The sequence below is a fragment of the Rhamphochromis sp. 'chilingali' genome, assembly GCF_963969265.1.
Source record: "Rhamphochromis sp. 'chilingali' genome assembly, chromosome: 1".
Lineage (NCBI taxonomy): Eukaryota > Metazoa > Chordata > Actinopteri > Cichliformes > Cichlidae > Rhamphochromis > Rhamphochromis sp. 'chilingali'.
Genome location: NC_137929.1, coordinates 63,914,662 through 63,941,936, shown reverse-complemented (window position 1 = coordinate 63,941,936; position 27,275 = coordinate 63,914,662). Strand labels below are relative to the sequence as shown.

General features: G+C 44.4%; 1 protein-coding gene across 1 annotated transcript; it reads right to left on the bottom strand.

Annotated features, from left to right (window-relative positions):
* Positions 1-111: 111 nt before the first annotated feature.
* On the bottom strand, positions 112-26,423 carry corin (corin, serine peptidase). The gene is made up of 24 exons (XM_080898751.1): positions 26,310-26,423; positions 24,090-24,240; positions 20,491-20,799; positions 18,321-18,432; positions 17,994-18,098; positions 16,410-16,633; positions 15,240-15,353; positions 14,136-14,243; positions 13,181-13,291; positions 11,525-11,647; positions 10,922-11,029; positions 9,772-10,003; positions 9,523-9,665; positions 9,325-9,432; positions 9,110-9,223; positions 8,897-9,007; positions 8,423-8,546; positions 7,611-7,739; positions 7,304-7,353; positions 5,906-6,092; positions 5,666-5,828; positions 5,480-5,588; positions 4,146-4,279; positions 112-4,065 (listed from the first exon to the last, which is right to left on the bottom strand). Exons 1-24 carry the CDS (start codon positions 26,370-26,372, stop codon positions 3,883-3,885), a joined length of 3,315 nt encoding a protein of 1,104 aa, XP_080754877.1. The 5' UTR covers positions 26,373-26,423; the 3' UTR covers positions 112-3,882.
* Positions 26,424-27,275: the final 852 nt, after the last annotated feature.

Here is a 27,275-nt window from a genome sequence, read left to right as displayed (position 1 = left end):
TGAGTCACATATGCAGTCGCACATTACTTAATCTAAACATAACCCTCGACAAACCTTTCACGACTTGTGTTTAGAGCACTTTAGGTCAAACACACACAGAGGAGAGAGTGTGTGTATAAGTTTATTAGTGTGATACAAGATGATATAAACCAAATATTCACTGTTTACACAAACATTAAAGGCTACAGTCTGTCCATAAAGCATTTGAATCCATATAATCAAACATTACTCATCATCATCATCATGATAACAAAGTCATAACAGCTAAATCAGGAAGAAACAAACACACAGTCCGTACATGTGACTGTGTGCTCACACACACACACACACACACACACACACACTAACAGCCCTGTGTAAGAAGCATGACATACAAAACGCTGTAGAAAAATACTCTTAAAAAACCAAACACACAAAACAACATCAGCAGCAGCAACTTGGAATGTTCTGGATGTGAGTCCGACCTCAGCACAGAAGGTCAACGGGGCAATTCGTTGGGCAACTCTTCCACTGGGTTAACAGGGAGTCAAAATGGGGAGAAGTGCTAAAATGTTGATCTCGCCAAGTGAAACAAATTCACAGCCTCCAATTATTCATTAGTGGACACGATGAGTGAAACATTTCCACCTTTGTTTTAAACTTACGTCTCAGGTTTAACAAACTCAGAGTTTTCACTAAACCTGCTTTCTGAAACAAAAGCCCAGATAACTGCAGGGTGTATTATGACCAGCATTCAGCCTTTTGGAGCCTCTGGTGGAGAAAAACAGGAATCACCGCCTGCATGTCCACTAGCTCCACCAGATCTCCCAGAAGTCTAAGGCTCCAGTCACAAGGCCTAGAGACTGGTTGGCAACCACCGGGCAACCACTGTGTGCCAGGGAAAAATGAGAAGATGTCTTGCAGACAAATTAGGAGGAGTCACTGCAAACTGCTAACAACCAACCATCACGTGGAGATTTTTGGTGGTTCACCTTTGTTGTGACTGATTTCACCTGGCAACAGCTAGCAACCACTTGCCAGCCGATTGAGGAATACACGTTTCCCCCTGTGACCAGAGGTTGCTGAGTGTCTCTAGGCCTGTGTGACTGAGGCCTCAGTATGAGTCAGGGTTTTACTCTGTTGTATTGATGCTTCTTTGCTGTCTGTGTGAGTATTTTTGTCACACATATGAGGCAAACAAAACAAACAAAAACAGTTACCATTAATATTTCAGTGAATTCAGTGTGAGGCAGTTAGCTTAAAGCATAAATGTGGTAAACATGTGTATGTAAATAGAGGCAACACCCCAGTGATCACTCGGAGTACTGCAACAAAGAAAATTCAACCTTTTTTTTCCACAACCCTCTCCATGTTTGAAGAGTCATCTAAAAAAACGCCGTCAGAACACGTAAACTGCAAACAAACCGTCTGTTGTGAGTTTTAATGAAGTCTTAATATCTTTTTTCCTCCTTCTAGTTCAGCTACGGTGTGAAAACTGTTACTGTTGAACAGTTGGACCTAAACGGCTTGTAAATACACAGCAAAAGCTAATGTAGCTTAGTGCTAACGCTATGAAAACACATCATTAAACGCTCTATACTGTGCTACATTTGTGCTTCGTACTCTAGCTGGCGCTAATTTGGCAGTTAATCGTTTGTGTTAGTGAGTCTGCTAGCTTTAAACTACAGTCTGACCGTCTGATACATGAGATAAAGCTCATATGTCTTATGTTAACATTTGGATTAACACTAATGTTTCCACATTAGCAATACGTTAAAGTTATACTTCACAGGCAGTTTAAATATTTGCTTTTTTGCGCTTTATCCACTTTGATGAACATTTAGGTTACTTTTAGATAAAAACTGGGTAAAACTTTACTTCAAGTCCCCTGATTTATCATTTATAATAAGCGTGTTATTAACTGTTTACGTTACTAACGATATATCTGTAAGCCAGAAACTTTAAAGGCTAATGATCTGCATTGTTCTAACTTCACCTCTGAAGACATTTTTCATTATCGTAAACAAACATGAATAAACACGGCTTAAAACTACATCGGTGTATGCTATATACAAAAATAAAGCTTGTGTTACATCTTCATGTGCCATTATACAGCACGACTGGGGTCGGGGGGGTCAGTTACAGGTTTCTGTCTGAAAGAAAATAAATGTAACTAGCAGCTGCGAGAACAAAGTTACATGTTGACCATCAAAGTTGCCTGATATAAATTGCCAGTGTGGTTTGAAGCACTTTCTGACGCTCACACAGCAGCTTACACTCACACACACACGTACAGTACGACATTGTACAAGTAACAAATTTTTTTTTGTTTTGTTTCTTTTTTTTTTACTGCTAGGCACTATAGAGTGAAGCATTGTGGGAAAATGAGTGCTCGGCTGGTCTGTTTTAGCAGCTTCAGCGCTAAACGCCTTAATATCATTAAAATGTTCGGTTTCACAGCTACAGTCCGGGAAACAGTCCTCAATCTTCTCTGAAATAGCAGATTTAGCTTCTGCTTACAGGATGTTTAGCACAAACACAATTTTGTATCACAGCTGCAAAACTATCATTAATCTGTTAATTGTTGTTATTAAATAATTTTTAAAATAGGGATTAATGAGTTAGGTAAGTAAGTGAATCTATCCTGCTCATTTCCAGCTCCATATTTGTATTCCTTGATGTTTCTAGAGTAGCTGTGCATGAGTCACACTTTATAATAATCCTTCTTTAACTTATACTGGGCCATGTCTGAAACAAGCTGTTTTAGCTCCTCCTTAAGACAATGTTCTTCAGAAACCTTGAGGAGTATTTCCGGCAAAGTAGCCGGAGAAAATGACTGTGAAATGGAGTTTTTCTGCTTTAATGCTGATTTAAAGTTTGAACAAGTAGTTTATGGAGTTCTTGGAAACAGACCATGTGCCATCTGATACACATGAACATCACAATGTTGAGTTTGAACTACTGCTCTAAGTCCTCTCTCACACAGGGCTGGAGGCTGGTTCGCAACCTCCAACCTGCAACTACTTGCCGACTGCACGTCAAACATCACACTTCTATGTTTTCCTTCTGCTTGGCGAGCAGTTGCAGACAAGCTTCGATGCAACCTTTGCAATCTGTTTGGCTTGGACTGATTGAACTGGTCAAACTAGAGGTTTTGAGCAGCATCTTTTTAACCAGTTTCACCCATCCAACTCCAGTAACCACTCACCAGCTGATCTGGGGATACACTTCTTTGAGCAGTTGTTAGGTCTGTGTGAGGATAGTGTAGTTTGTGACAGAAGCAAAAAGCTGTGAAATGAAACCACTGCTGAATGTCTCATGATGGAGTTTAACCAGAGTTTAAACAGACTTTACTGTTTACCTTACAATATAAAGCATCTTGATGTATCTGTTGTTGTGATTTGGTTCTATATAAATAAAGTTGAACTGAAATAAATTGAATTGAAAAGTGAAAGTGTCCTGGGTGTTTTCTGTGACTTCAGTTAGCTGAGATGAAGCCCAGCAGAGGAACTGCCGTCTTTGATGCTTCGTCGTTTTTTCAGCCCCAGGAAGTTCAATGGTTGGTTCGAACTACATAATTTAAAAGTATCTTAGTATAAAGTCCAGCATGAAGCACTGAGCGTTGGTTAACCGTCACAGAGGTTATGTTTTTGTTTCTGTGATGTTTGTAGGTTTGAATGTGTCGAGTAATAAAAACAATAAGGTCAGAGTTCAGTGACTGATTGTATGGATGTAACTTTCAATCACCGACAACATCAGCTGCTGCTCACACAGCGTCTGAAGGCTATCAGTATAGGCACAGGTTAAGGAACTGAACGTGTGTTGTGGCTGATGATGACATCACTTCCTTCTGGAATGAATGAGAGCTTGGAGCAGGAAGTGTCAGGTGAGTGAGCGTATGTGTCAGTCGGTCAGGTATGTGTGGATGTAGATCTGCTGTTGGATCCAGGGGGTGAAGTGCGTGACGTTGCTGTAAACCCCGGGTCCGAGCACTTTACTGAAGCACACGCTGCCCCACGATGTCAGGCCGAACAGCGTCCAGCGACCGCTGCTCTCCTCACACACCAGTGGGCCGCCGCTGTCACCCTGAACACACACGTTAAACACACACACACTGAGAAACTGTGTGGCCTCGGTACTTCATGCTGGACTGGTGCAGATGTTACCATGCAGGAGTCGACGGTTCCAGCTTCATAGCCGGCACAAAGCATTCTGGGAGTGATGGTCTTCATGTCGAAGTAGGACTGACACTGAGACAGAGAGATGATCCGGACCTCGCCTTCCTGCAGTTTAAAGGGCACTGCACACAAACACACAGGATGAAGAGGAGGCTTTAAATATAATAAGAGCGCTAAGGCTCTCGAAGTACTCTGAGCTTTCCTTTCACAGGACGTTAAAGCTCAAAGATCAGAAGGAATGAGCGCTGTTTTCACACGGAGGACGCTCTTGGCGACTAACAAGAGCACGTCTTTTATGTCGTTTTGTTAGTTCCAAGTGTCCTTGGACATAAAAATGAACTCCGAGTTGCCCCTGATGCATCCACTGGTGTCTAAGTGTGTAAATGTAAAAGCTGCCTAGGCGTACATAAAATCACTGCATGAGTGCATGATTAGGTGATTGAGACGTGGAGTAGAAAGCGTCTTGAGCACTTAAATTGAGTGAAAAGGCAGATTATGATTATGATTATGGAGACTGAGGTGAAAATAGAATAAAAACGATAGACTTGGTGTTATTTTTGGAGCCACCTGTGTGACCCTTCTGAAACATGCTGGTGTGTATCTGGTGGAACATCAAATATTTTCCTGAGTGGAAACAACCAGCTGCAGCAGCTGCATCGGAGCTGGAACGCGACCCGGCCACGCGACCCGGCCACGCCTGGAGCATTCCCAGGATCGGCGTCGGTCCTGTGACACACGTGTGGGTGCAACAGTGAGACCAGACGCGCTCCGAGCTCGTCACATTTCAATCCACACAATATCTTTGGTAAGCTACGCGAAGAGTCTTCTTGCTTAACTGCTAGCTAATCTGAAATGAATGAAACTAGTTTGAGAGTTTAATGAAACATCAGTTACAACTTTACAAGCAGGAGAAAGCTTTGTAGTTTCAAACCAAGCTGCATGATTTCAAGTTTATGTAACTTTCGCGGGGATGGAGTCTAGATTTAGAGCGCTTGAGCACAGAGCAGCATGAGAAAGTGAGTTACATCCACTCTCTCTCAGAGTGAATCTGAATAACGAGAGCAGAGCCTCTCTGACTCGGCTCGTTCTTTCTGCTTTCAAAAAGAGCTGCCGGCCTGATGTTTTTCAACCAGCAGATGAAGACAGAGAGCAGGACTCTGCAAAGTCTAAATGCACCGACTCTACGTGACGAGAATAAAACTCTGGTAGACGAATGATTGAAAGATGTGTGCGTGCCTACTTGTGCTGCAAGTACAAAAAGCGAGTTTAGTCTAAGGTTAGGAGTGGGATACGGCCAAAGACTGAAGTGTGTATGTACTCACTCCTGTTGCCCATGTGACCCCAGCCGGTGATGTAACAGTAGGAGTCGGGTAAAGGCAGCTGGCCCGGCTGAGGAAGACACACCGGTCTGACGAAGGTCGTCTCCTCAATCTGCAAACATTAACACGCCTCATCAGTCCAGTGCGATTACAGCTGATACTCGATCCTGTGCAGCAGCACGCTCTGACCTCAGAGTCCAGCTCCACTATACTGATGTCGTAGTCCACCACCGCCCGGTTGTAGCGCGGGTGTACGATGATGGAGCGCACCCCTCGGCTCTGACTGTGAGCTCCTGGGTGGTCCAGGTTGTTAATGCCCAGCACCACCTTCCACAGGTCTGCACTCTCTCTCCTGTGACACACACACACCGTTAGTGTGTGAGGTTAAAATAAAATGTGGCTCACTGACGACACATCCTGAAGACTTACCCCTCGAAGCAGTGCGCGACTGTCAGAGCCCACTTCCGGGCGATGAGGACGCAGCCGCAGACGTGTCCGCTCTGACCGCTCTGCAGCGAGCACTGCCAGGGCCACGCCCCCCGCCGGGACACCCGGCCACCCAGAATCCGCTTCTTCCTGTGAGGGTGAAGGCCCACCGCCTGGCGTAGACCGCACTCTGACGGCAACAAAGAGACAAAGTGGATTTGTTTATGATGAGCCAGCCAACCAGCAACCTCACAGCCTGCAGTTCCTCCAACGTCCACTTGAGGCTCCAAAAGGGCAACAGCCCACATAGACTCCCGTGTTAAATGTCCACTTTACACCAGAAACAAACATGTTTACAGCCTAATACAGAAAACGGCTTTGGTCTCTGATGCCATGTTAATTATTAAAGTTATATTCATGGGGGCGTGGCCTCTTTGGCTGACAGCAGGACGGCGACTTGAGTTCCTGAGCTGTGTTTGTACAGTTGGAGCCTTTTTGAAGCATTTTTAATGCAATTATCTGATAAATAATAATAATAATGATGATAATAATAATATTGATATACCTGGTGTGTGGTTAATTGTACTAACAGATCGTCACTTCAGGCTCCAATATGGTGGCAGCCATACAGTTATAAGGTAAAGGCTTTAAAATGACGAGGCCTCTGCATCACGCTGTGATTTATACAATCTATAATTGTTATGTCTGCTTCAGTCAACCTACAGACAACATGCAGGTTGTGACAGAGAACGCAGTATAATTGGTCAGAAGGTGACCATCTCTGGAATCTGACAGTCAACATCAGTCAGACAGCAGCTGGACGTCTGAACTCCAAAATACCAAACTACACTGAAACCTTGAGTGCAGGTCCAGCTGTTGATCAGCATCAACAGCTGGGCCTCATACATAACGGTGTATAAGTGACTGTAGCGCTGAATGTGGCTGCTTTGACAGTTTTTGAGATTAAACTTTTAAATTTGAGCTCCATCTGTTGGTAGCAGGAGGAGTGACAGTGCTGATCTACTCCTGCTCATACAAAGTACCTCCGTTTGACTCTTCAACTCAACTACAGTAGCTTCAAAATCACACTTCTTTATCTCACACTGGGCCTTTGTGCAGCCCCTTAAAAACGAGCATTTTTAGCTCCATCCTTTATAAGTCAAACCCTGAATGGCTGGAACATCAGAGATAACGATATAGATGCTCTCTGTGACATCATGCAGAGCTAGAGCAGAAAAAAAACCTTAGCGCACCATTATTGACCTCATTATTATTTTATGAGCATCCACCACCAGAGCAAGACTATGAGGGAAAGGTTAAACACGTCCACTTTAACATGCTTCTACAAACACACTGATTTGAGAGAAATCAGTAAGTAAGGGATAAAAGTAGAAGGTTTACCTTCTCTGGTACACAGGACTGAAACTCTCTGCCTGGAGTGACACGCATGACTGCAGGACAGACAGAGAAACATCTGTTATAAACACATCACCGCGACACCAGCTCACAGTGATTCTTCAAAACAGCCAGGTAAGACAACATCCTGCCTGAACAGGTGTCCTGTTTCCTGCCTGATGGGCTCAGCCCAGATACTGCAGACAGCTTTTAACATCAGTGACCGGCAGATAAACTCAATGCTGGACTGAGGCCCTCTTATTAAATCAGCCTCAGTTTGGTCTCTTTGACCGACTCACCACAAGCTTCTTACCTTCTCTTTTCCAGCCGGGCCTGCAGAGCAGAACCGTTCCTCTGGTGCCACTCAGGGTGGACGTGTAACCAGCGTCGACGGCCTTGGATGCCGGGCTGATCGGGCACCCTGGAAACAGAGGAGGGAACCCTGCAGAGACAAACACAATATGCTTATTCCATCAGAAACTCAGAAATGCTCACACTGCAGGAAACAATGTGTTTGCTTTGGGTCAGTGAAGCTGTCTGGGTGGAGTGTGCACGAGACAGAACGCCGAATTCACCTGACAATTACCTGCTCTATTCTCACAGAATAAATCCACAAATAATTACTTTTACAAGGATAAATCTGACAGGATAAAGCCCATCTGTGAGTCAGACATCTGTTTTCACCTCCAGCTCCTCTGGGTAATGTCTACAAAGATCAATGCCTCCAGTGCACGTCTAAAAACTACTTTTAGATGGTTTGTGTATGTATTTAGAGTTTCCCTCAGAATAACGTGTCTCCAGTCAGTTTCTCATCCCGAGGGCAGACTCCAACTCCACTGTTCTGAACTGCAGTAACTGAGCCGTCTCAAAACTGATTTTCAGAGCAGAGGACAGTCTGAGCCTGTCAGCTGCAGTCCGGGATGATGCAGCTGGAGTCGGAGGTGAGATTCTGAACGAATATCAAGGAGCTGGTTAGCCAGGCGGGGAAACACAAGACAGGAAGTCCAACTGGATGTTTTTACTTCACACTTTGGGGACTCGTCTCATTTCTCTCCACATCATAAATAAAAATATTTGAATGTGAAGAAAGTCTTTAATAACGTGTGCGTGTGTTACTAACCTTACCCTAGTCCCAGCTGGTTGCAGGTCAGTTCGCTCAGCTCGTCGTTCCACTCATCTGCACAGACCTGATACTCTGCCGCCGTCTTAAACACCGTCAGCACAGAGCCCAATCGATCGGACAGAGACACTGCAGAGAGAACAGATCAGCGCATGTTTGGATAGTAAATACTCATCAGAGATGAAATACTGTAAAATATTTATAAGTCACGTCCGAAATTCCTTTTTTTAAAACCAGTAAATAAATGTTCCCTGTGCAACTTTATCATGTTGAACTTCACTTTACGCAGATGATACACAGCTTCCTACTACAAATACTCTCTGCTGTTTCATCATTATCAATAGTTAGTGAATGTATAAATAAGCAGACACAGAGATTGATTTTGCAGGATGAAAAGTAGAAGGACCAAAGCTGCACTCAGGTGTCCCTGTTAACATATTAAAGAACAACCCAACGTTTTAAAAGTGGGACTATCCTACCACAGTTCCATTCGTCGGAGCTGTCTGAGCAGTGCTTCTTTCCATCACACCACAGAGTGCGATGGACACACTGATGGTTGTTACAGGAAAGCTCGTTATCCCTGCACACCGCTGAGGAAATATGAATGGATATCATTAATAATACAGTCAGGAAGGGGATTGTTGGCCCAGCGCAGAACAAAACATAATAACATCAACATCAGGGAGTCTTACAGCAGTTGGTCTCGTCCACCAGCTGGGGGCAGTCTGGGAACCCATCGCAGATCATGCTGGCTTTAATGCAGACTGTGCTGCCGGGACACTCCCACAGAGCACGCTCAGAGCAGCCTGACAGACAGAAAGGTGAGATCATGACCTGCTGCACTAAACTGCTGAAGCATTCGTCTCGATGAGGCCGCGGCGGCCTCGATGACTCTGACATGACTCACCGCAGTTGTCCTCGTCGCTGTGGTCGTCACAGTCCAGGTGTCCGTCACAGCGTTTGCTTGCCAGCACGCAGCGACCTGACCTGCACTTGAAGTGGCTCGGAGAGCACTCTGTCACCACGAAAACACACATCGAACAGAAGATTTTAGTTTTAGGAGCAGAAAGTTTCAGCGACCGTCTTCGGGACAAACGGAGTGTACCGTCGACTCCGGCCTCTGGCAGCAGGCAGGTTGTGTTTCCTCCCTCCTCTGGAAACTGACTGCAGTCTGAGTCTTCCGGCCACTGCAATCCCACAATGCTGAGCACCGACTCACACTTCTCCTTTGCACTACGACACAACGACCTGCAGGGCGAGAGGGTGAGGACAGAGTGAGAGAAGGAGAGAGGAAAGGTATCTGAAACCTTCCAGAGGAATAAAGTGATGATTAACTAGCTGACTGTGCGCTGACCTGCAGGGCGGCACCCTCTGCAGGCTGACCGGGTCACACTTTGGTACCAGCAGCGTGCAGGCGTAGAACATTAGGTACTGGTAGCAGCCGGTCTGGACCAAAGCGGGGAACAGAGAGGACTCCCAGGACACGGAGCTCTCTCTCTGGGACAGGTGACCCAGGTAGTTGGGGAAGCTGGTGAGGTTGTAGGGCAGATTCATACACAGCTCCAGGCTGATTGGCTCACAGCGAGCTGGGACACAGAGCGCAGAGTGAAGACTAATACGAGAGGGAAACCTACACACTGTCACCCACATAATGCATACGACATGACTAACTTCCATTTTTAGGTTTAAAATACATCCAAGCATGAATCAACTTCAGCCTGTAAGTTAGAAGCTAATTACTTTAAAATATCAAAATAAAAGCTAAGAAGTAAAAAGAAGGAAACACACAGTGCAGAATGTTTTTAAAGTCATGTAGGAATATGTGAAAATGTGATTTTAAGTGTGTGGGGACTGATGAGACCATTTCCTCAGGAGCTAAATGTTTCTGCTTCATACAGAATTCCAGCTGCTCAAAGCTCTGGACTTCCTTTATTGTGTTTTTCATCTGATAAAGCTCCAGATGTTTTCAGACAATAGCAGGTCTGACCTGCAGACAGGACAGGTTAACAGTCAGACTCTTTTACTACAGAGACCTGCTTTTGAAATATGAGCAAAATGATTTGTTTGCCATCATCATGCTGAAACAATCTTTAAAAACAAAACAAAAAAACATCATCTGGATGAAGCAGATGTTGTTCCTAAACATGAGGATATGGGTCGGCATTAATGGAGCCTCACAGATGTACCAGGCACAAGCTTCACTGGGCGATTCGCAGTATCAGATTAGGAGTATCAGATTAGGATATTGGATTCAGAAGATGCTGCTGTGTGAACACAGAGGCATCACCGCCTGCATTTTACCATCTGTGCACCTCATTACTGTAACTCCGCATTTTGGGTTAAATAGAAAATTCAACTGGAAACTGAAAGATGAGTTTTTTGTAATTTTACAGCCAAAATTAAAAAGTAAATCCAGGTATGATACTTGGGTGATAAAGGGTTAAATGTGACAAGCTTCTCATTGTCAGATTTATCTTTGTGAGGACAGTTTGTTGATGACTCACTGCAGCTGCTGTTGCTTTGTGGGTCGCACACGGCGTTGCCGCCAGCACACATGGGCTGACAGGAAGTGGCAATACAGCTGGGCTGACCGGGAACACATCCACCCTGACCTGGACACACACACACACACACACAGGTAAGGCGCTATAGTGGAAATACTGGAAATAGGATGTTGGAGATGTGTGACAGAGGAGGATTGCTGGGACAGGGTGACATGCAGGCAGAAGGTGAGACTTTACAAAGTGAGTCAAACCAATCAAAAAGGCCCTGATAGCTAATGAACTGTGTCTAGTTTGAAGAACAGTCAGTATATATAACAGTTTGGCTCCTGTAACTTGTTTTAAGTTTTAAGAATCTGCCTCTGTGCAGGAAAGCTGCTTTATGAATAAAAGTGTTGTCTTGTGGTGACGATTAGGATGTGATTAGCTTTGAAAATGAATTATTATCTTAGTCATTAGGGATCTAAGATTTACCAAGTCATGTGTGAGATGTTTGTTCATCTGAATGATCTTCTGTCTTTTATAACAGCTTTTATGGTCAAAAGGTTAGTTTGTCTGAACTTTCTTTTAGTGTGATTTTGCTTCTAATGACAGACAGAGTCTCACTCTGGTCTACGGTGCAGTTGTCTTCATCGCTGCCATCTTTGCAGTCGTCCTCGCCGTCGCAGCGAAACGCGGAAGGAATGCACTGACCGTTCCTGCACTCCAGCAGACCCTGACTCTTACAAGCTGCAAACACACACACACTTACTGTCATTTTTGATGAGTTATAGTAACACGTGACACAGCAGTAAATCAGCTGAGCGCTCACAAGTTGTCACGTTTCCCTCGGAGTGGAAACCATGTGAGGCAGACTAAAGCTTTCTTCACATTCACTATTCAGTCCTTTCATCTATATGTACATTTGTTCCTGCTGCAGTTCCATTTTTTTTCTTTTAACTGATCCAAAGATGCTGTTTTTTGGTAGTGCACCACATGAAAGCACCACCAGAGGGCAGTGTGTACCACTGGAAAGTTTTGCTGAGCTCAGTGAGCTGTGAAAATGGGAACAACCAGTAGCAAACAAAGTGTAAGTAGTAAGTTGTTTAAATTATGAGCGAAGTTAAACCTCTCATTTCTTAGTTTAAATCCTTCTGTGGTTGTCTATGGACAGTGTTGGGGAGTAACGGAATACATGTACCGCCGTTACGTATTTAAAATACAAAATATGAGTAACTGTATTCCGTTACAGTTACCGTTTAAAAAGGTGGTATTCAGAATACAGTTACTTTGTTGAAATAAATGGATTACACTGCGGTACTTCCCTGTTTCATTTTGTCGCGGGTCAGGACTGTTTGGGTTTTGTTTGACAGCTACGTTCTGTTGTTCCAGGCGGCAGCGTTACGGTTGCCATGGTTACAGGGCGACGCTCTCTCTCTCTGCGACTGTGTGTTTCCTGGGTGAGAGAGCGCCTTTTCGTTGTTGTTGTTGTTGTGCTAAGCTAACAGGCAGAATGCTACAAGCATAGCTCTAAAGAATGTAGCATCATGGGCAGTGTAGTCCGTGTTGCAGGGAGAATGGACTGCCATACACGTTATGGGTCTGTGAGCGCGAGGAGGGAGAAAAAGGGGAGTGGAAAGGTACGAGTTGTCATCGAGGAAAAACGGGAGCTGGAAGCATGTAACTATAATAATAACCACTGCAGCCAAGAAGAGTGCCTGACGAGCCCAGTTGTGAGTAAGCTATTAAGACTCGACTGTACACCGTGTTCGTGTTTTCCTCCGAAAACAATAAGTTCTGTTGGAGCAGCCTTTCAACGCCTCTCTCTGTCTCTCGCAAGAAAAGTTGACCCACACAACAAAGTAAAGCTATTTCTCGGCTACGAGCCGACAGGGACCCCGCCGTATTAGTCAGAGGTCCCTTTACTACAGTTCGGAGTCGCGGACCTTCAGTAATAGTAATAAATCACACAGCAATAGTACATTCACGTTGTTGTAAAAAGCATGATAATATATTAAGTAATCCAAAGTATTCAGAATACGTTACCGTCATTGAGTAACGTAACGGAATACGTTACAGAATACATTTTGGGGCATGTATTCTGTATTCTGTAACGGAATACATTTTAAAAGTAACCTTCCCAACACTGTCTATGGAAAAAGTCAGCAGTTGCCATGGCTACTATTTTCCTAATCAATTAAATATCGATTTGAACACAACTTTAGATTAATCACCAGTTATAAACATGACTGATGTCTCAAAGCTAAGCTAGCTGTCACTCACAGCAGTTGAGTTCGTCGCTCTTGTCCAGACAGTCGTGGTCCCCATCGCAGAGCCAGTCTCTGGACACGCAGCGCCCATCACCACACCGGTGCTCCCGGGCCACATCACACACTGTAAACATACAATTAGCTACACTCAGATAAAATAAATAACATGAACGACCTCCAGAGTCTGGACTGAGCTAATCTTCTATTAACATTTAACATTACAGTTAAAGCCTTTATTTAAAGGATAGGGATACAAAGACACGATATGAAATGATGAGACTCGGAAATTTGATTGATTTAATGCTCTAAGTGCTCCCTTTTGTCCCTATCCTGGATCTTTAGTGTCCCAGAGAGGGATTAGATACTGTTATATCCTTCTGCTGGTGAGGGATATCAGAAGATAGCTGGCTTTAAAGAGGAGCTAAAGTTTGTTCGAGACAGAGGATGAACTGACTGGCTGCACAGAGGACCAAAATAATACTTTTTAAAAAGTTGATTTTGAACTCATGTAAAGCTACTGTAGTGTATGAAGAACAGAAATACAAAGGTAAAAATGAGCAGAGCAGCTCCACTTTTAATGAATTTAGCTTTGTGGCGTTCCTGTAATTTAGCAGTTAGACTGATATGTTGCATTGCCTCAGTGCAGGAATGATAACTGGCTTCGATCTCAGACTGTTTATCTCAGCTGAGCCTGGTGATGCTTTCAGCGTGGGTCCTCACAGAGATACAAAAATGTGTCTCTGTGTGTGTGTGTGTCTGTGTGTGTCAGATGGACAGGTGGTGGATTCCCCCGGTCCACACTTCCCCTCTCTCTGATTTCACAGCTGATCCCGAGCTGCCAAACTGCGTCACCCTGAGTGTGTGATACTCTGTGATGGATGTGTGTGTGTGTGTGTGTGTGTGTGTGTGTGTGTGTGTGTGTGTGTGTGTGTGTGTGTGTGTGTGTGTGTGTGTGTGTATGGTCTTACCACAGTTGAGCTCATCACTCAGGTCTCCACAGTCGTCATAGCCGTCGCACACCAGAGCGGGCGAGAGACACCGACCCGTGTTACAGTGAAACTCGCCATCTGCACACACTGATAGAGAGAGAGACATGATCAGCACTTCTTCTTCATGTGTTTTTTCTTTTCATTACACTTTTCCTCGTGCTTTCCTTTATCTCATGTTAGATATTTATTTTTCTTCATAATAATAATCACGTTCCTGAGAGAGCACAGAGTAAAAAAACAGAAGACAGATGTAATGGAACATTTTTTAACAATCCACAAACCTTTTAAATAACCTGTTTTGTCAAATCTTGAAGCTTTTCAGCAGCACTGTGGTTCATTCGACTGATTTCTTTATTTTGTTTCCTCTTGTTTTGTTTCTGGCTCCCTGTTTTTATTTTGCTTTTTCTTTTCTTCACATTTATGAATGGTTAAGTCTGGCCTCTTTTGCACTTTCTTTTGTCTTTAACCTCTTAAAACCCTAAAAATTATAAATAGTTCTAAATACTAGAAGATGTAGATTTGAAATCAGCTCTCTCGTGCCCCTGCAGTTTGTCTGTTATAACATTTCCATAGGGAATGTGAAACAGGTAAAGACTCCAAATAAAGGATGTGAACTTCAAACTAACGCGTCACAGGAGACCTGATGAATATTGGTTAAACTGTCTCATGTTTAATCTTCTCGTCCTCTCCCTCCTGTCCTCTTCAGTTCTTCCTGTTGTGTTGGTTTCTCACTTTATAGCCGTTTGTCGTTCTTCCTTCATTCGTTGTCATGTGTGACTTTTACAGCCACATAAACCTCTGCTGGTTAAAAGAAGGCTGGGGTCACAAAGAGGGAGAGAGACATTAAAAGACAAAGACAAAACTCTCTCTCTCTCCCCTTTTGCCTTTCTGATAGTCGCTGCCTATAGATTCTTTATATTACCATGGCGACCACCTTTCTGTGACAGAGCGACCATACCACTGTCATCCTCTCAATCACCTGCGAACACCATGACAACGGGCTGAAACGTTTCCTGCTATTTACACAGACCACAATACAGTGTGTGTGTGTGTGTGTGTGTGTGTGTGTGTGTGTGCGCTCACCACAGTGTGTTTCGTCACTCCAGTCATCACAGTCGTTGTGGCCGTTGCACACCAGTTTCTGAGGGATGCAAATCCCAGTCGCACACAAGTAATGATCTTTCCCGCCACATACGGCTGCCAACCAATCAGAGAGAGAGTACAGCAGTGATGTACAACAACGATATTTATTACGTATAAAAAGTTGCAGTCCCTCTAATGTCCACTTGGCCAATAGAGAAACTGTTTTCAGTCACGACCAGAAGTATAACTTAATGAGAGACCGAGACAAAAAATATGAATGCAGATGTAAAGGAAGCCTGTAAGGGTCATTCTATACTCGCACTGCCTCGTGAACAACGTTGATGTGAAAATTGACATCATGTCCACGTTTTGCTAACTCCCATGTCTTTAGGTTGTGTGCCTCTCAGTTTTTGTAAGCTGGCACGATGTGGTTTGAAGCTGGTTCGAAGACACGAATGTGTGACTGTGTTGGTTTTTACTGCAGTTTTAATGTCTCAGTATCATTATTAGAAGCTCGGAGTTTCACAGATATACAGACGGGGAAGTTGTACAAGTTTGAATACATGAGACTTTGTGGAAAAAAGACTTTGGCTACATGCATCGTAATAGCTAGCATAAATGGAAACTGTATTTACTGGTGACTTCAAGATCTCACCTGAAAACGTTCAAACCCAAATCATTTTTACTCAGTGCAGTAACCAGCAGATTAACTGTGAGAACAGGGCGTCACAGACTGTTTTCAGGTTGTGGAGTTCCTCAAGGCTCTATCATTGGTCCTCTACCTTTTATTCAGATTCGAATCATATTCTTGTCTAAGTCCATTTCCACAAACTCCCATTTTAAAACTTTATAGGAGAAATTAACATGTTTACTACAAAAATAGGTCAAAAACTGGTCTCTGTAGATAACGATTATAACAACAGGTGGAAATTTCATTCACCTTTAAGAAGTTTAAGGCTTAAAGTTTGTACTATTACGGGTCAGGTGGATGATAGCTGCTAACTGGAGTTCCTGACCTGGACTCTGGATTGAGTTTGGAGCCTTTAGAATGTTTTAATGACATTATCTGAGCTAATACATTAGCTGATTGGCTCATTTTTCCAACTGGCGGTCCCTGAGGTCTGAGCTCCAGTTTTTGAGTGAAGGATTTTATGTGTGGTTTGTACTCACAGGGTTTCCCTTTAATCTGTCGCGGTGTGTAGCAGGCAGGTGACGTGAGGAGACCTGTTGGCGAAGGTGATGATGGTGATGACGGTGGTGACAAAGCAGAGGTGGTGTTGCTGAACTGGGAGCAGCGCAGGAAGTCAGGCCAGGAGGCGTTGAACATCTGTAGGACTGGCTCGCAGCCTTCTCTCGCTGCCTCGCAGAAAGACGCACAGGGCAACACGACCGTCCTGCACACACACATACGCGGACGTCAGGGAGCAGTTAGCTGGTAGCATCATTAAAACATTAAAAGTCCCATAATCCTCCTGTCAGAGGTCGTCTGGAGTTGAAACCACTGACACTGAAGGTGTGTGCGTGCGTGCGTGTGTGTGTGTGTGTGTGTCCTCTGAGTTTGGAGGGTGTGAGGGTGTTATTATTAGCCATATACACACATACAGCTGCTGTCCCACTTACTGTGTGAACAGCTGAGTTTCATGTTCTTGTTTGTGTTTTATAGGAAGACAAAGTTCAGTCTTTGCTGAATGTGCTGGAACTGAAAGACAACATTCGCATTAGAGATTCAAGGTTTAGGTAAACTGAAAGAAGCTGCTCGGCACTGTGAGGCTTTTAAAGAAGGCCTGAGCATTTTGGTACCTCCAACATTCCTGACGGTCACCTGACAGCTTTGGAGAGATGCACTTTATTCTGTGTCTTATCAGACTGTAGCTTCCTCCTATGGTTTGGTTGTTGTCAGCAGCAGCTGGACATTCGCTGAAACTAATCCAACATGCTGTCGTGCTGTTTGAACAAAGCAGCATGCTAGGGAACGAGGACAGGGAAGAAGAAACGCTGTTTCACTCTGGACCGAGTTTGCACCTGGAGCCTCTGGCACTGTGCTAAAAGCTGAAACTGAGACATAATAAGGGCGCCACCTGTTTGAGCGTGCAGCGCGCTGACGGTTTATTAATGCCCTGGGATCTCCCCTCACCCTGAGCAGCAGAGCAGCTGGATAGTGTTGCTGATGAGAACATTTGACACTGCGATCAAACAGCAACCTAACACTGAGCTCTAATTGTCTAATTATGAGTTTTATGAGTGTCCAGAGACGACTGTGATATCTGAGAAACAGATAAGACCATATTTCAATCTTCTCAAAGTTCCACTCAGGGTTCAGGCTGCTTTTCTAGTCACAGCAAAGAAGCTTACAGATAATATAAGGGACAATCTGTGGTAACAAGTAAAGGAGCAAACATCAGCTTCAGTTCTGGACAGATTAAAATAGGTGGACATGTTGTGGATTGAGAAGAAGCAGACGGCAAATAAACAGCTTGCACAGTGCAGCAGGACTTGTTTTTTCTCACCACCTTTCTCTTAATATAAATAGTTTCTATATTTTTTAGTTTTTTATGTTTGTCGTCTGGTCAGAGCGGCCCTCCAGCTCACATCAGACTCTTCAATCAATCTTCAATCCCAGGTCAAGTCCAGAAAGGTCGACACTGACGACTCCACAGCAACGAGCTGCTTATATGGAAACTGGAGAGGCTGTGAAATAGGCCAAGTAAGGTCTGTGTATGGAAACAGCTGACTGTAGGTTTGTGTGTGTGTTACCTGTTGTGTGCGCCGTCAGCTGCGATGCACTCGGGCAGAGCCAGCGAGCAGCCAAAGAGCATGATGTGTCTGTAGCATGAGAGTCTGCTGAGGTAGCTGAAGAACCTGAAACACACACACTGGCGTTCAGTCACCGCCAGGAGCCCAGCTAACACTCATCTACTCATCGATTCACTGATGAATCGTTTGGATCATTTAAATGTTAAAAGCAATGAAACCCTGACATGACACAACCTGAGGTGATGCCTTTAATTGTGTTGTCTTCTTTGCAGTATGAAATAGCTGTATGTAGATAATTCAATGACTTTTAGTGGAAGTAACTGTTACCTTAGCAACATGTCGACCTCTGAGCTCTTCACCACGGCGACGGAGGAGGACAGCCACGTCTGATTGTAGGGCAACATGTGACACTGAGGCTCCACGATCAGCTGACAGCTACCTGCACAGAGACAGCTGGTCACCAGGATCAAACCCCGAACGCTGCCCCTGCAGGCTGCTGTCGTCATTACAGCCTCGTTATAAAACATGCTTATGTTATAGTTTCTAATATTTTATGCTTCTCAACAACAACTTTTTGGTGCATGTTTGGTTTTCACAGATCTTTGTTTTATTAGTGATATTTCACTTCATTGTTGCCCATGGCGTGATGTGTTTGGTGGACGTTGAGCAATACCACTGTCATTGTTGTGTTTTGTTACCCAGATGGAAGCTGTGCTTAGTGTGAGAGAAGTGGCATAAAAACCTAATTCTAGATAGAAACATGGGTTATTACTGGCTTAGTATCCTCACTGTTTCATAGAGCTGTCACAGACTCTTTGCTGCTAGCTGTCTGCTAGACTTCACCTCAGCTAACTGGAGTCCCTGAACTGGTCCCTTGGATTGTGTTTGTTCTGTTGGAGTCTTCTGGAGAATTTTGATGGCTGCTCTGGAGTTAATTGCACGTGCAGCGTCTGGTGGCTAAAGTTTGCTGATCTTGTGAAAATGATGGCAAACAACACTGAGTCCAAAACCAGCAGGTGAAACTCACAGTTATCAGATTTGAATCCTCTGAAATCTAACCTGTCAGACAGGTGGTTTATATTTTTTACACCTGTAGCTCCCGTAACTCCTGAACCATTTGGTCAATTGAAAGAATTCCAATGGTTCCTGAAAGCAGTGAAATTCGGGTCATTACAGTATCACAGGCATGGTGCTGCAGCAGTCAAAGGTTGGGTTGAAAGTGAGGGAGTGTGATGGAGCTCTACAGGAAACAGACATTTTATCAGACATTTGAGTTTTTACTGTCTGTTTATTGTTTTGTTTTGCTGTTTGCTTTTCTTCTCTGGGTTATTTGCCAAGAGTTGGATGTGACGCCCTACTTGGGATTACCATAATAACCCTAATATCACTGAAAAATCTATGCAGAAACATTTGCATTCAGGAACTGTTGAATTCTTTTGACTGTGCCAGTGGGTTGGATTGACCTAAAGCCAATGGGAGCACCCGTGCTTAATACGTGTTTGATCTAACCAAAACTGTACTGGTATTTTTCACCTGCATGATTTTCATGGAATGTCAGTGTTTATTTTTAAATACTATGGTTATAATCAAAGCGAGCGTCTGGATGGATGGATGCTTATAGTAGGCCAAACTAATGCCTTCCAGGATAAGTGAGACCATCCTTCTGAGATTTTTAGGGGCAAATAACTTAGAAAGATAACAAATAACTAATAACAAATGACAGTAAATTGAGGTCTTTCTGTGTTTAAACCTCGCCTGTAATTGGTTGGATTGTCCACAGTTGGATGTATCAATGTCAGTGCTTTAATAAGACACTTGTAGCTAGCATTAGCAGGACAAACAGCCAGGTGACACCACCGACACCTTCAGGGCCTAACTTGTTGTTTCAGTGGGAGAAATCTAAGTCATCAGAGAGTCGGTTAATCACAGAGCGTGACCTTTTTTAACAAGGTGGCCGAACTGGGCAGGAGGTCAAACGTCCACCAAATCTGGTGAGTGTCCAGTGTCCAATCAGAGCGCAGGACAGACTGAGGCTCATTAGCATTCACCTCGACTGCACATTAATACATGGGAACAGACAGAGAGACACTGAAGGACAGCAGAGGAACAGAGAGAGACGGAGACGAGGGGAATTTTAAAATAGCAACCCAACAAACGATTTATCAGCACAGATGCACACACACACTCTCGCTCAGCCCATCAGGTCAGCAGAGGAGAGTAGAGGACAGCAGATCTGAATGCAGCTCATCCTCTGCAGCTACTCTCAGGTATCAACTCGTCCAGTCGACACTAATGGAGCCTAATAAGATTTTACTGTTTGACGGGAAAGGACACAACAACAGCAACAGACAGACAGATAGCAGGAAGGACACAGACTGCAGAGGACTGTGGGATTTGTAGTTCATCCTTAGCCCTGGCATTACTCAGGTCTTTTAAAAGCTGCGTACGTTTCCCACAACCCCCTGCTGCTTCCATCTTTCCTGCTCACACCTGATACCTGTGTCGGGTGCAGAGGCGGTGCTGCTCGGCCAAGCGGTGCTCAGCGATGTCACAGAAGCAAGCCAATCAGGGGGCGTTGTGTATGGCTGAGTGGGCGGAGCCTGAGTAGAGGTCACCGGGGGAACGCCGGTGGCGGCAGGTGTGCTCTCACTGCGGTTCTGCGGTGAAGACGTGACGGTTTCCACCGTGAATGAGGAGGAGGGGTAGGGGTCACTTGTGCTGTTGCTGTGGTAACCAGGGTTGCTGTCGGCGATGGGTTTGGGTGAGGGGAGGAGGCTGGGGTCCAAGTGAGTGCTGCCAAATATACCTGCAGAGGAAGACACAGGTATCAGCCAATCATAGGAGGCGGTTCAGGCATGATTCTGAGCCACGCTCATGAACGTCCATGAGCGTGGCTTTAAGGCTTCAGTTCATGAACGAATGAGTGCTGTGTGGTGTCACACATTTCAAATAGTTTTAAGGAAATAATTTGACAATTTAATAATTTAGAAGATATAAAAGCTAAAAAGTGCTCTCCTTTCACAGAAACCTAAATCTCTGTATTCTCCAGGCATGGTCACATTTAACCTAAACGTCCATGAACATACTGACTCTTTTCCACAGGTGTGTCATCAATAAAGGACCCCAGAAGCAAAACTCTCAGTTATGGCGAGAATGGAAAATTCCACAAAATGAAGGACAGGAATCCCAAGTTCTTAATGGAAAAGAAGCTTTTGAGTTGATAAATGTGTTCCCCTCTCTGCTTTTGAGTCTCATTTCTCTTTTATTTTGAAGGTCAGGTCCTCTTTGGCTTTCTCTGTTTTCACTTCCTGCCTTTTTTCTCTTCCTGTCTTGAATATTGCCTTGACAGACTTCCTTGTTGCCCCTCGCCCTGCTGGTGTGTGGTTACAGTACATCTTACAGTGTCGATCTCACAGTGAGTCTCTGTTGTTTGGGTGCATTTTGGACCCCACCCCTTCCTCTCTTCCTCCCTTTGTTACTTTAGAGTTTTTAAAGCACTGTTTTTCGTCCCCGGCCGCGTCCGTCTTTATGAACTTGAACAACCTGACATTTCTGGCAAAGAAAAAAAAACTATTAATGAGACAGCACAGCCGTGTCAGACAGAGCTGGTTACCATGGTAATCTTTTTACATATTTTCTGTCACACACAGCCGTGGGTTTCATATTTGCATTTCTGGTATAAATGTTACAAATGAGTCACTGACAGATCATCGGCTTCACCCCCTCAAACACTACACAGCGAATTACTGCCGACATGTGTGAGATTCCTCTCAGCTCAAACAACAAACAAATCAAACGAGGAATTTTCATTTTGCACGTTTGTTACATCAGTTTATGACAGAGACGTCTTCGCGTATGTGAAGGAACATGTTTGCGTACATAAGTCATGCACTTGGAGGTTGTTTTTTTGCAGTGTAAGGAGGGGAGTGGGTGGGCGAATGCATGTGCTGTAAATATCAGTGGGTACGAGTCCCAAGTGTATCTCTGAAATCTACACCACATGACTGTGAAACAGGCCACTCATCACTGTATATAAATAATATAGCTACTGATAAACAGCTACTGAAGCTCTGCCTACAGACACAGATCTCAGGTCAGCCAATAAGTCAAAAATGAACGTGAGTGGTCTCTGTTTGACTGAGCAAAGCGGCGCCTGACTTCCATTAAATAAATAAATAAAACTGGTGCCAAAGTGTAAGTCCCACAGCTGGAGCCATTAATCAGAGTGAATGCCACAAAAAATTCAGGAAGGAAATCAAGAAACGGAGCGCTGGGACAGACAGACCTGTCCAGGTGTACCCTGCCGCCGGATCTGTGACAACTTGAATAGGATGGATGGATCCAAAAATGATAGTCGATGGTTTTCAGACTGCGATTTACCGAAAGCCCTCCTTCATTTGCTCTGTGCTCAGGCTGTTTACCTGCATGCAGCAGAGCCATTTCAAAATCATTGGTCAGTAGATCTTGAACTACAAATATGGTTGTCAGACGGTGAGCTGGTGTGAAGGACCAGAGAAAAGCTCTGCAGTGAAGATGAATTAACCAGATTTTATCTGCTGATGTTCTCACGCTGACTTTAATTTGACTAAAACTGAACTTATCATTTTTTATTTGTTGATTAGATTAAAAAAACAGCCTGATTCCTTCCCCCCACGCCTGCAGCAGATACAGGAGCAGATATCTGCAACAACCAGGAGTACTAAAAGCTGTCGGTGTGATTGGTTTCCTGCTGCGCTCAGCAGAAAGTTCACTTCACGCCCCTGAGGAGGACACATGTGAGGCTGCGGGCTGCTGCTTTTGATAAAGCTCAGAAGAACACTCTGAAACCTTCTGCTGCTGCTTGTGGAGACTCAACAACACCGTCCAGCAGTGAGAACCAGGTGTGCTGTGCACACAGTGTGACTGTGGATCATCGTTCAGTCAGAGGCTGAGAAATAAAAACTGCTGAAGAGTGAATGTGAAGGCCCTCACTCACAGCCTCACATTAAAGCTGAAAACAGACGGAGGCAAGCAGGAGGCACTGCAAAGACCATTAAGTGTGTAATGGGGAGAGAAGCCACACACACACACACACACACACACACACACACACACACACACTGTGTGCAATGAGTCGCGAAGAAGACAAAAGAAAAACAGCTGCAGAGGGAGAAGAAACCAACGAAGAAGAAAGAGGAGCGGAGCTCTCACTGCGAGGAGAATGAAAATAAGTTCTCAAATTTTTTAAAAAAGTTTATTCATTCAGACAATGTTTGTGATATTTGTGTGTGTGTGTGTGTGTGTGTGTGTGTGTGTGTGTGTGTGTGTGTGTGTGTGTGTGTGTGTGTGTGTGTGTGTGTGTGTTCAGAGAGAGAAATAAGACTGAATTGAATACATTTGAGAAAGAAATGAATCATCAAAGCAGACACGAGAAAATAAAGAAAGGAAGGAAAATCCAGTGGAGGAAGAGAAACGATGAGGGGGGAGGCTGAAAAGGTGATGGAGGTGAAGACCATAGCTGGGGGAGGAGGAGGAAGATGGTGAAGGTCTGGATGGACAGATGCTGCCGCGTCTCTTTTACTACCTGCGTAAATATTTGAAATCCTTTCAGTCTGATCCTCATGCTGATTGGCTGAGGGACTCCCTGCTGTCATGGTGACACACATGCACACTTCTCCTCCTACACACATCAGTCTGTTCTCCGTGCCTCCATCATTCCCCCCTTATCCCTCTGTAGCTCCTCTTCATCGAGAGAAAGGAGGGATGAAGGAAGAAGGAGGATGACTCAGGGGAAAGAAGGAGGACGTAACAGCGACGGAGGGAAAGATGGAAAGCAGGGAGGAAACTAAACTGAGGAACGTAAAAAGAGAAATAATGAAATAAAAGCCAAATAAAAAAGAAGGAATGATGGTGTGAATGGGATGGAAAAAGAAGGGAAAAGGGAGGAAAGAGACAAAGGACGGGTGGAGATTAGAGGACAGAGAAGGAGGGGGATGGAGTGATATCAGGGTCGTGTCCAGACTGAAAGTGAAGGGTGGAGTCTTTGTCAGGTCACTGAGAACACCTCTGACCTCAGAGGTCATCAGCCAGACTGTGTGTTTGTGTGTGTGTCTCTACCAGTGAGGACCAGGACGAGCAGCAGGAGGCCGGCCAGCAGGCTCACGGTGGGAATCAGGATGTAGAGGAGAAGCCGAAGGTGATTGGTGGAGCCCAGCTTGTGGGGACACGCCTCCCCGCCCATCCTCGCCTGGGGTCCTCGAGCCAGATTCTTTGTGGGACACAGAGAGACATTCAGAGGACTCATAAAACACCAGGATTCAGGTTATTAGAGCACAAAAGAGGAGGCTTCTGGCTCTATACTGTCTGTTTAGCCCCGCCCCTTCTTCCACTGAAGGTTATTTTTACAGAGAGCAGAGGTGTGGGTGCTCAGGGTGTTTCTGCCCTCTCAGAGTTTCCGTTGGACACGCCGAAGTTATTTTTGAAGAGATATGACAACGAGCCGACACCTGACACCACACAGCAGCCCCCCGCCTTAAATACTGCTCACTCCACCACCCTCTCTCTCTGTGGAGCTGCTCTGTCTAATGTGCTGATTGGCTGATTCATTACCACAACGTCTGCCGTGCATGTGCATCTGAAAGAGTGTGTGAGAGCTGCAGCTTGGATCATTTTCTTTTTATTGCATGACAATAACAAGAAGCTCACTATTTGGGTTAAATAAAGTACAAACCAAACATGCACGTTATGTACATCTTACACCTTTTAGGACTTTTAGGCGAGGACTTTTACTTTGAAGGGTAAAATTAAGTAAGGAGTAAAATTAAGATCAGAATAACAACAGCTTGGAGTACGATGTGAATCATATATATTTAATCTCTGCAACACATATTTAGAATTGAGCTATTTGTATATATTTTGTAATTTTATTTGTATTTTATTTATTTCAGTCGGTTACTGTTCGTATGTCTTGGGGAAACTGAAATCACACAATCCTCAGGCATTAACCTCTTAAGCCCCAAGCCTACCTGATCTCCTGCATTTTGCCCCCGTATCAGGGGGCGTTGGGCTTAAGAGGTTAATAAAGTAAATTCTTAAAACTGTTCATATTTATTGGTTCTGATATTTTCTGATGCCTGATATATTTAAATCATCAAAAACACCCAGTTTACTGTCACACAACATAAAGAAAACACAGTTTAAATGTCAGCTTTCTACAACATTATCATTATATCTTAATCTTAATAATGTTTTTATTTAAGAAAAAGAGTCAAAAATAATAACTGTTTGTTTTGTTTTGTAAATCACTACGTGATTATTTTAATTATTAGCCGTAGTTATTAAACTTGCTCTAATTCTTCCAGCACTACAACTATCTGTTAATAACTAAGTTTGTAATCATTTAGTCTCCGAAACATCACAAATGTACTGATTAGGAGGACGGCGACGACCGTGTTTAGCAGGTAAACGAGTGCACATCATCAGGTCTGAGAGCTGAGCGTGTGTGTGAACTTTCAGCTGTTTTCTGGATCATCTTGTAGAAACGGAGACGCGTCAGCCACCCGAGGAGCTTCAGCTGGAGCCACAATTAATATGACTTCTTAAATTTTACATCAAAATAAATCAAAGTCTTTATGAATAAACAGAGATCCACGAATCACCCAAACATGATCAAATCTAAGGTGTCATTGAGAAAAGAAATGAAGTTTATTAAGAAGAAATTAAATTTATCAGAGTTATTAATAAAGAAATGAAAGTGTAGCTGGGTGCAGTTTTATAACCATCAGAGCTCACATTCGCTGAAAACTCTACACAGACGGACATCACTACATCACTACACGACATTAAAAGTCAGATACTGGAACAACATCCTGTTTCCTACATGCTTCATGCTCCTGAGCACACCTGTGCCCTCGGGTAAATGTTACTGCAGGAGACAAAAGTGCACTGACTTTTGCACAAATGTGACAGTAACATTTTTTTATGTTACTGCTTACCTTTTTTGGTAAGCAGCTGATAGATTTTTTTAAACAGAAAATAAATCTGTAATTATTTCTGTGACAGGTTTCAAACAGAGATGACTCAATGAGATTTGACTGAAATAAAACAGAAATAAAAACATATTTGCGTCAGTTTTCTGTTGACGCTTCTCTGATTAAAGCCTTGAAATATCTTTGAAGTGTTGCAGAATAAGAAGAGTCTGCAGCAGCAGCAGCAGCACAGAGAGGCGGAGAGGACAGAGGACGGACACCAAGGACAGCAGCAGAAGCGGGGACAGAGGTAGAGAGAGCTCCGCAGACAGCGGGGACACAGAGAGAGAGAGCGAGGGGGGGCACTCACCGCCGCAGTTCCCGCTCCGCTGAAGGTGACACGCGGGCAGGTCTCCAGCCGCGCGGACAACATGACCTGCTGCTGCCCAGCGCCGAGCGCGAGACCATCCCTCTGTCTGCTGCCCGCGAGCTGCTCCGCTAACTAACCGGGCACGAGACACGCTGGCTCCGCCCCTACCCCGTCTCCTCCCCCTCCGCTGTTTACTGTCACACAGCTCAGGTCGTGCCCACGTGAGGAGGTCTTAACGTGGGATTAAAGCTCCTGGATTCAGGTGCAGGGCTGGAGCCTCGTGCCGCCCTGAGCGCCAGCTTCAAAGCTGCTGCCGCACATGTGCGCTCCTCAGCAGGGGGTACCCCCAACGGGGTCCGAGACACCTCCGAAAGTTCTGTCAGGAATACAAACACAAATCAGACTCTGAACTCTCTGGTTACATCTGCATCCACCTGGGGAAGTGGCAGGGAGAGGGTGGATGGGTGGGTGGAGATGGGTCTGCCCTGGAGACAAACAGAAGCAGCATAGAGAGTATGAGATGGGTGGAGTTTACTATCATAGGATGGAGGTAAACAGGTGCATTAAGAGTATTAAGAGGTGCCCCAGTTTCAACAGCAGGGGCGTTTCCAGGAGTCTTTCAGAGCTGTGACCCACCAGTGAGGAGTGGAACCCCACAGAGGCTGTCTGTGCTCGCTTAATGTTTTAAATGCTAAAAAAAAGTCTGACAGCACCCTTTACAACATACATGTAACGTATTCATGATGCTAACTTGTAATAATGTTTCTTTTTTGATGACTTTGATGGTCGTAGTCATAGTTACGATCTTCTATAATGTAACTACAATGTTGCAGATAAATCTGTTGTGTGGTGATTTTGTCACCAGCTGTTGCAAACTCAGATGGGGAAGAAATGCTTTTAACCATGGATGGAGCGCCTCCTTCTGTAAACATTCACCATGATCAAGCTTCAGTGAGAGGGGCGTTT

What these genes read in the sequence shown, in the direction of transcription:
- corin (XM_080898751.1), bottom strand. Translation starts at nt 26,372, where the DNA reads ATGTTGTCCGCGCGGCTGGAGACCTGCCCGCGTGTCACCTTCAGCGGA. An exon ending in GAGGTCGACATGTTGCTAAG is followed by an intron (nt 18,099 to 18,320) that starts GTAACAGTTACT and finishes TGTGTGTTTCAG; the next exon opens with GTTCTTCAGCTACCTCAGCA. An exon ending in GAGTGACGAAACACACTGTG is followed by an intron (nt 14,244 to 15,239) that starts GTGAGCGCACAC and finishes TCTCTCTATCAG; the next exon opens with TGTGTGCAGATGGCGAGTTT.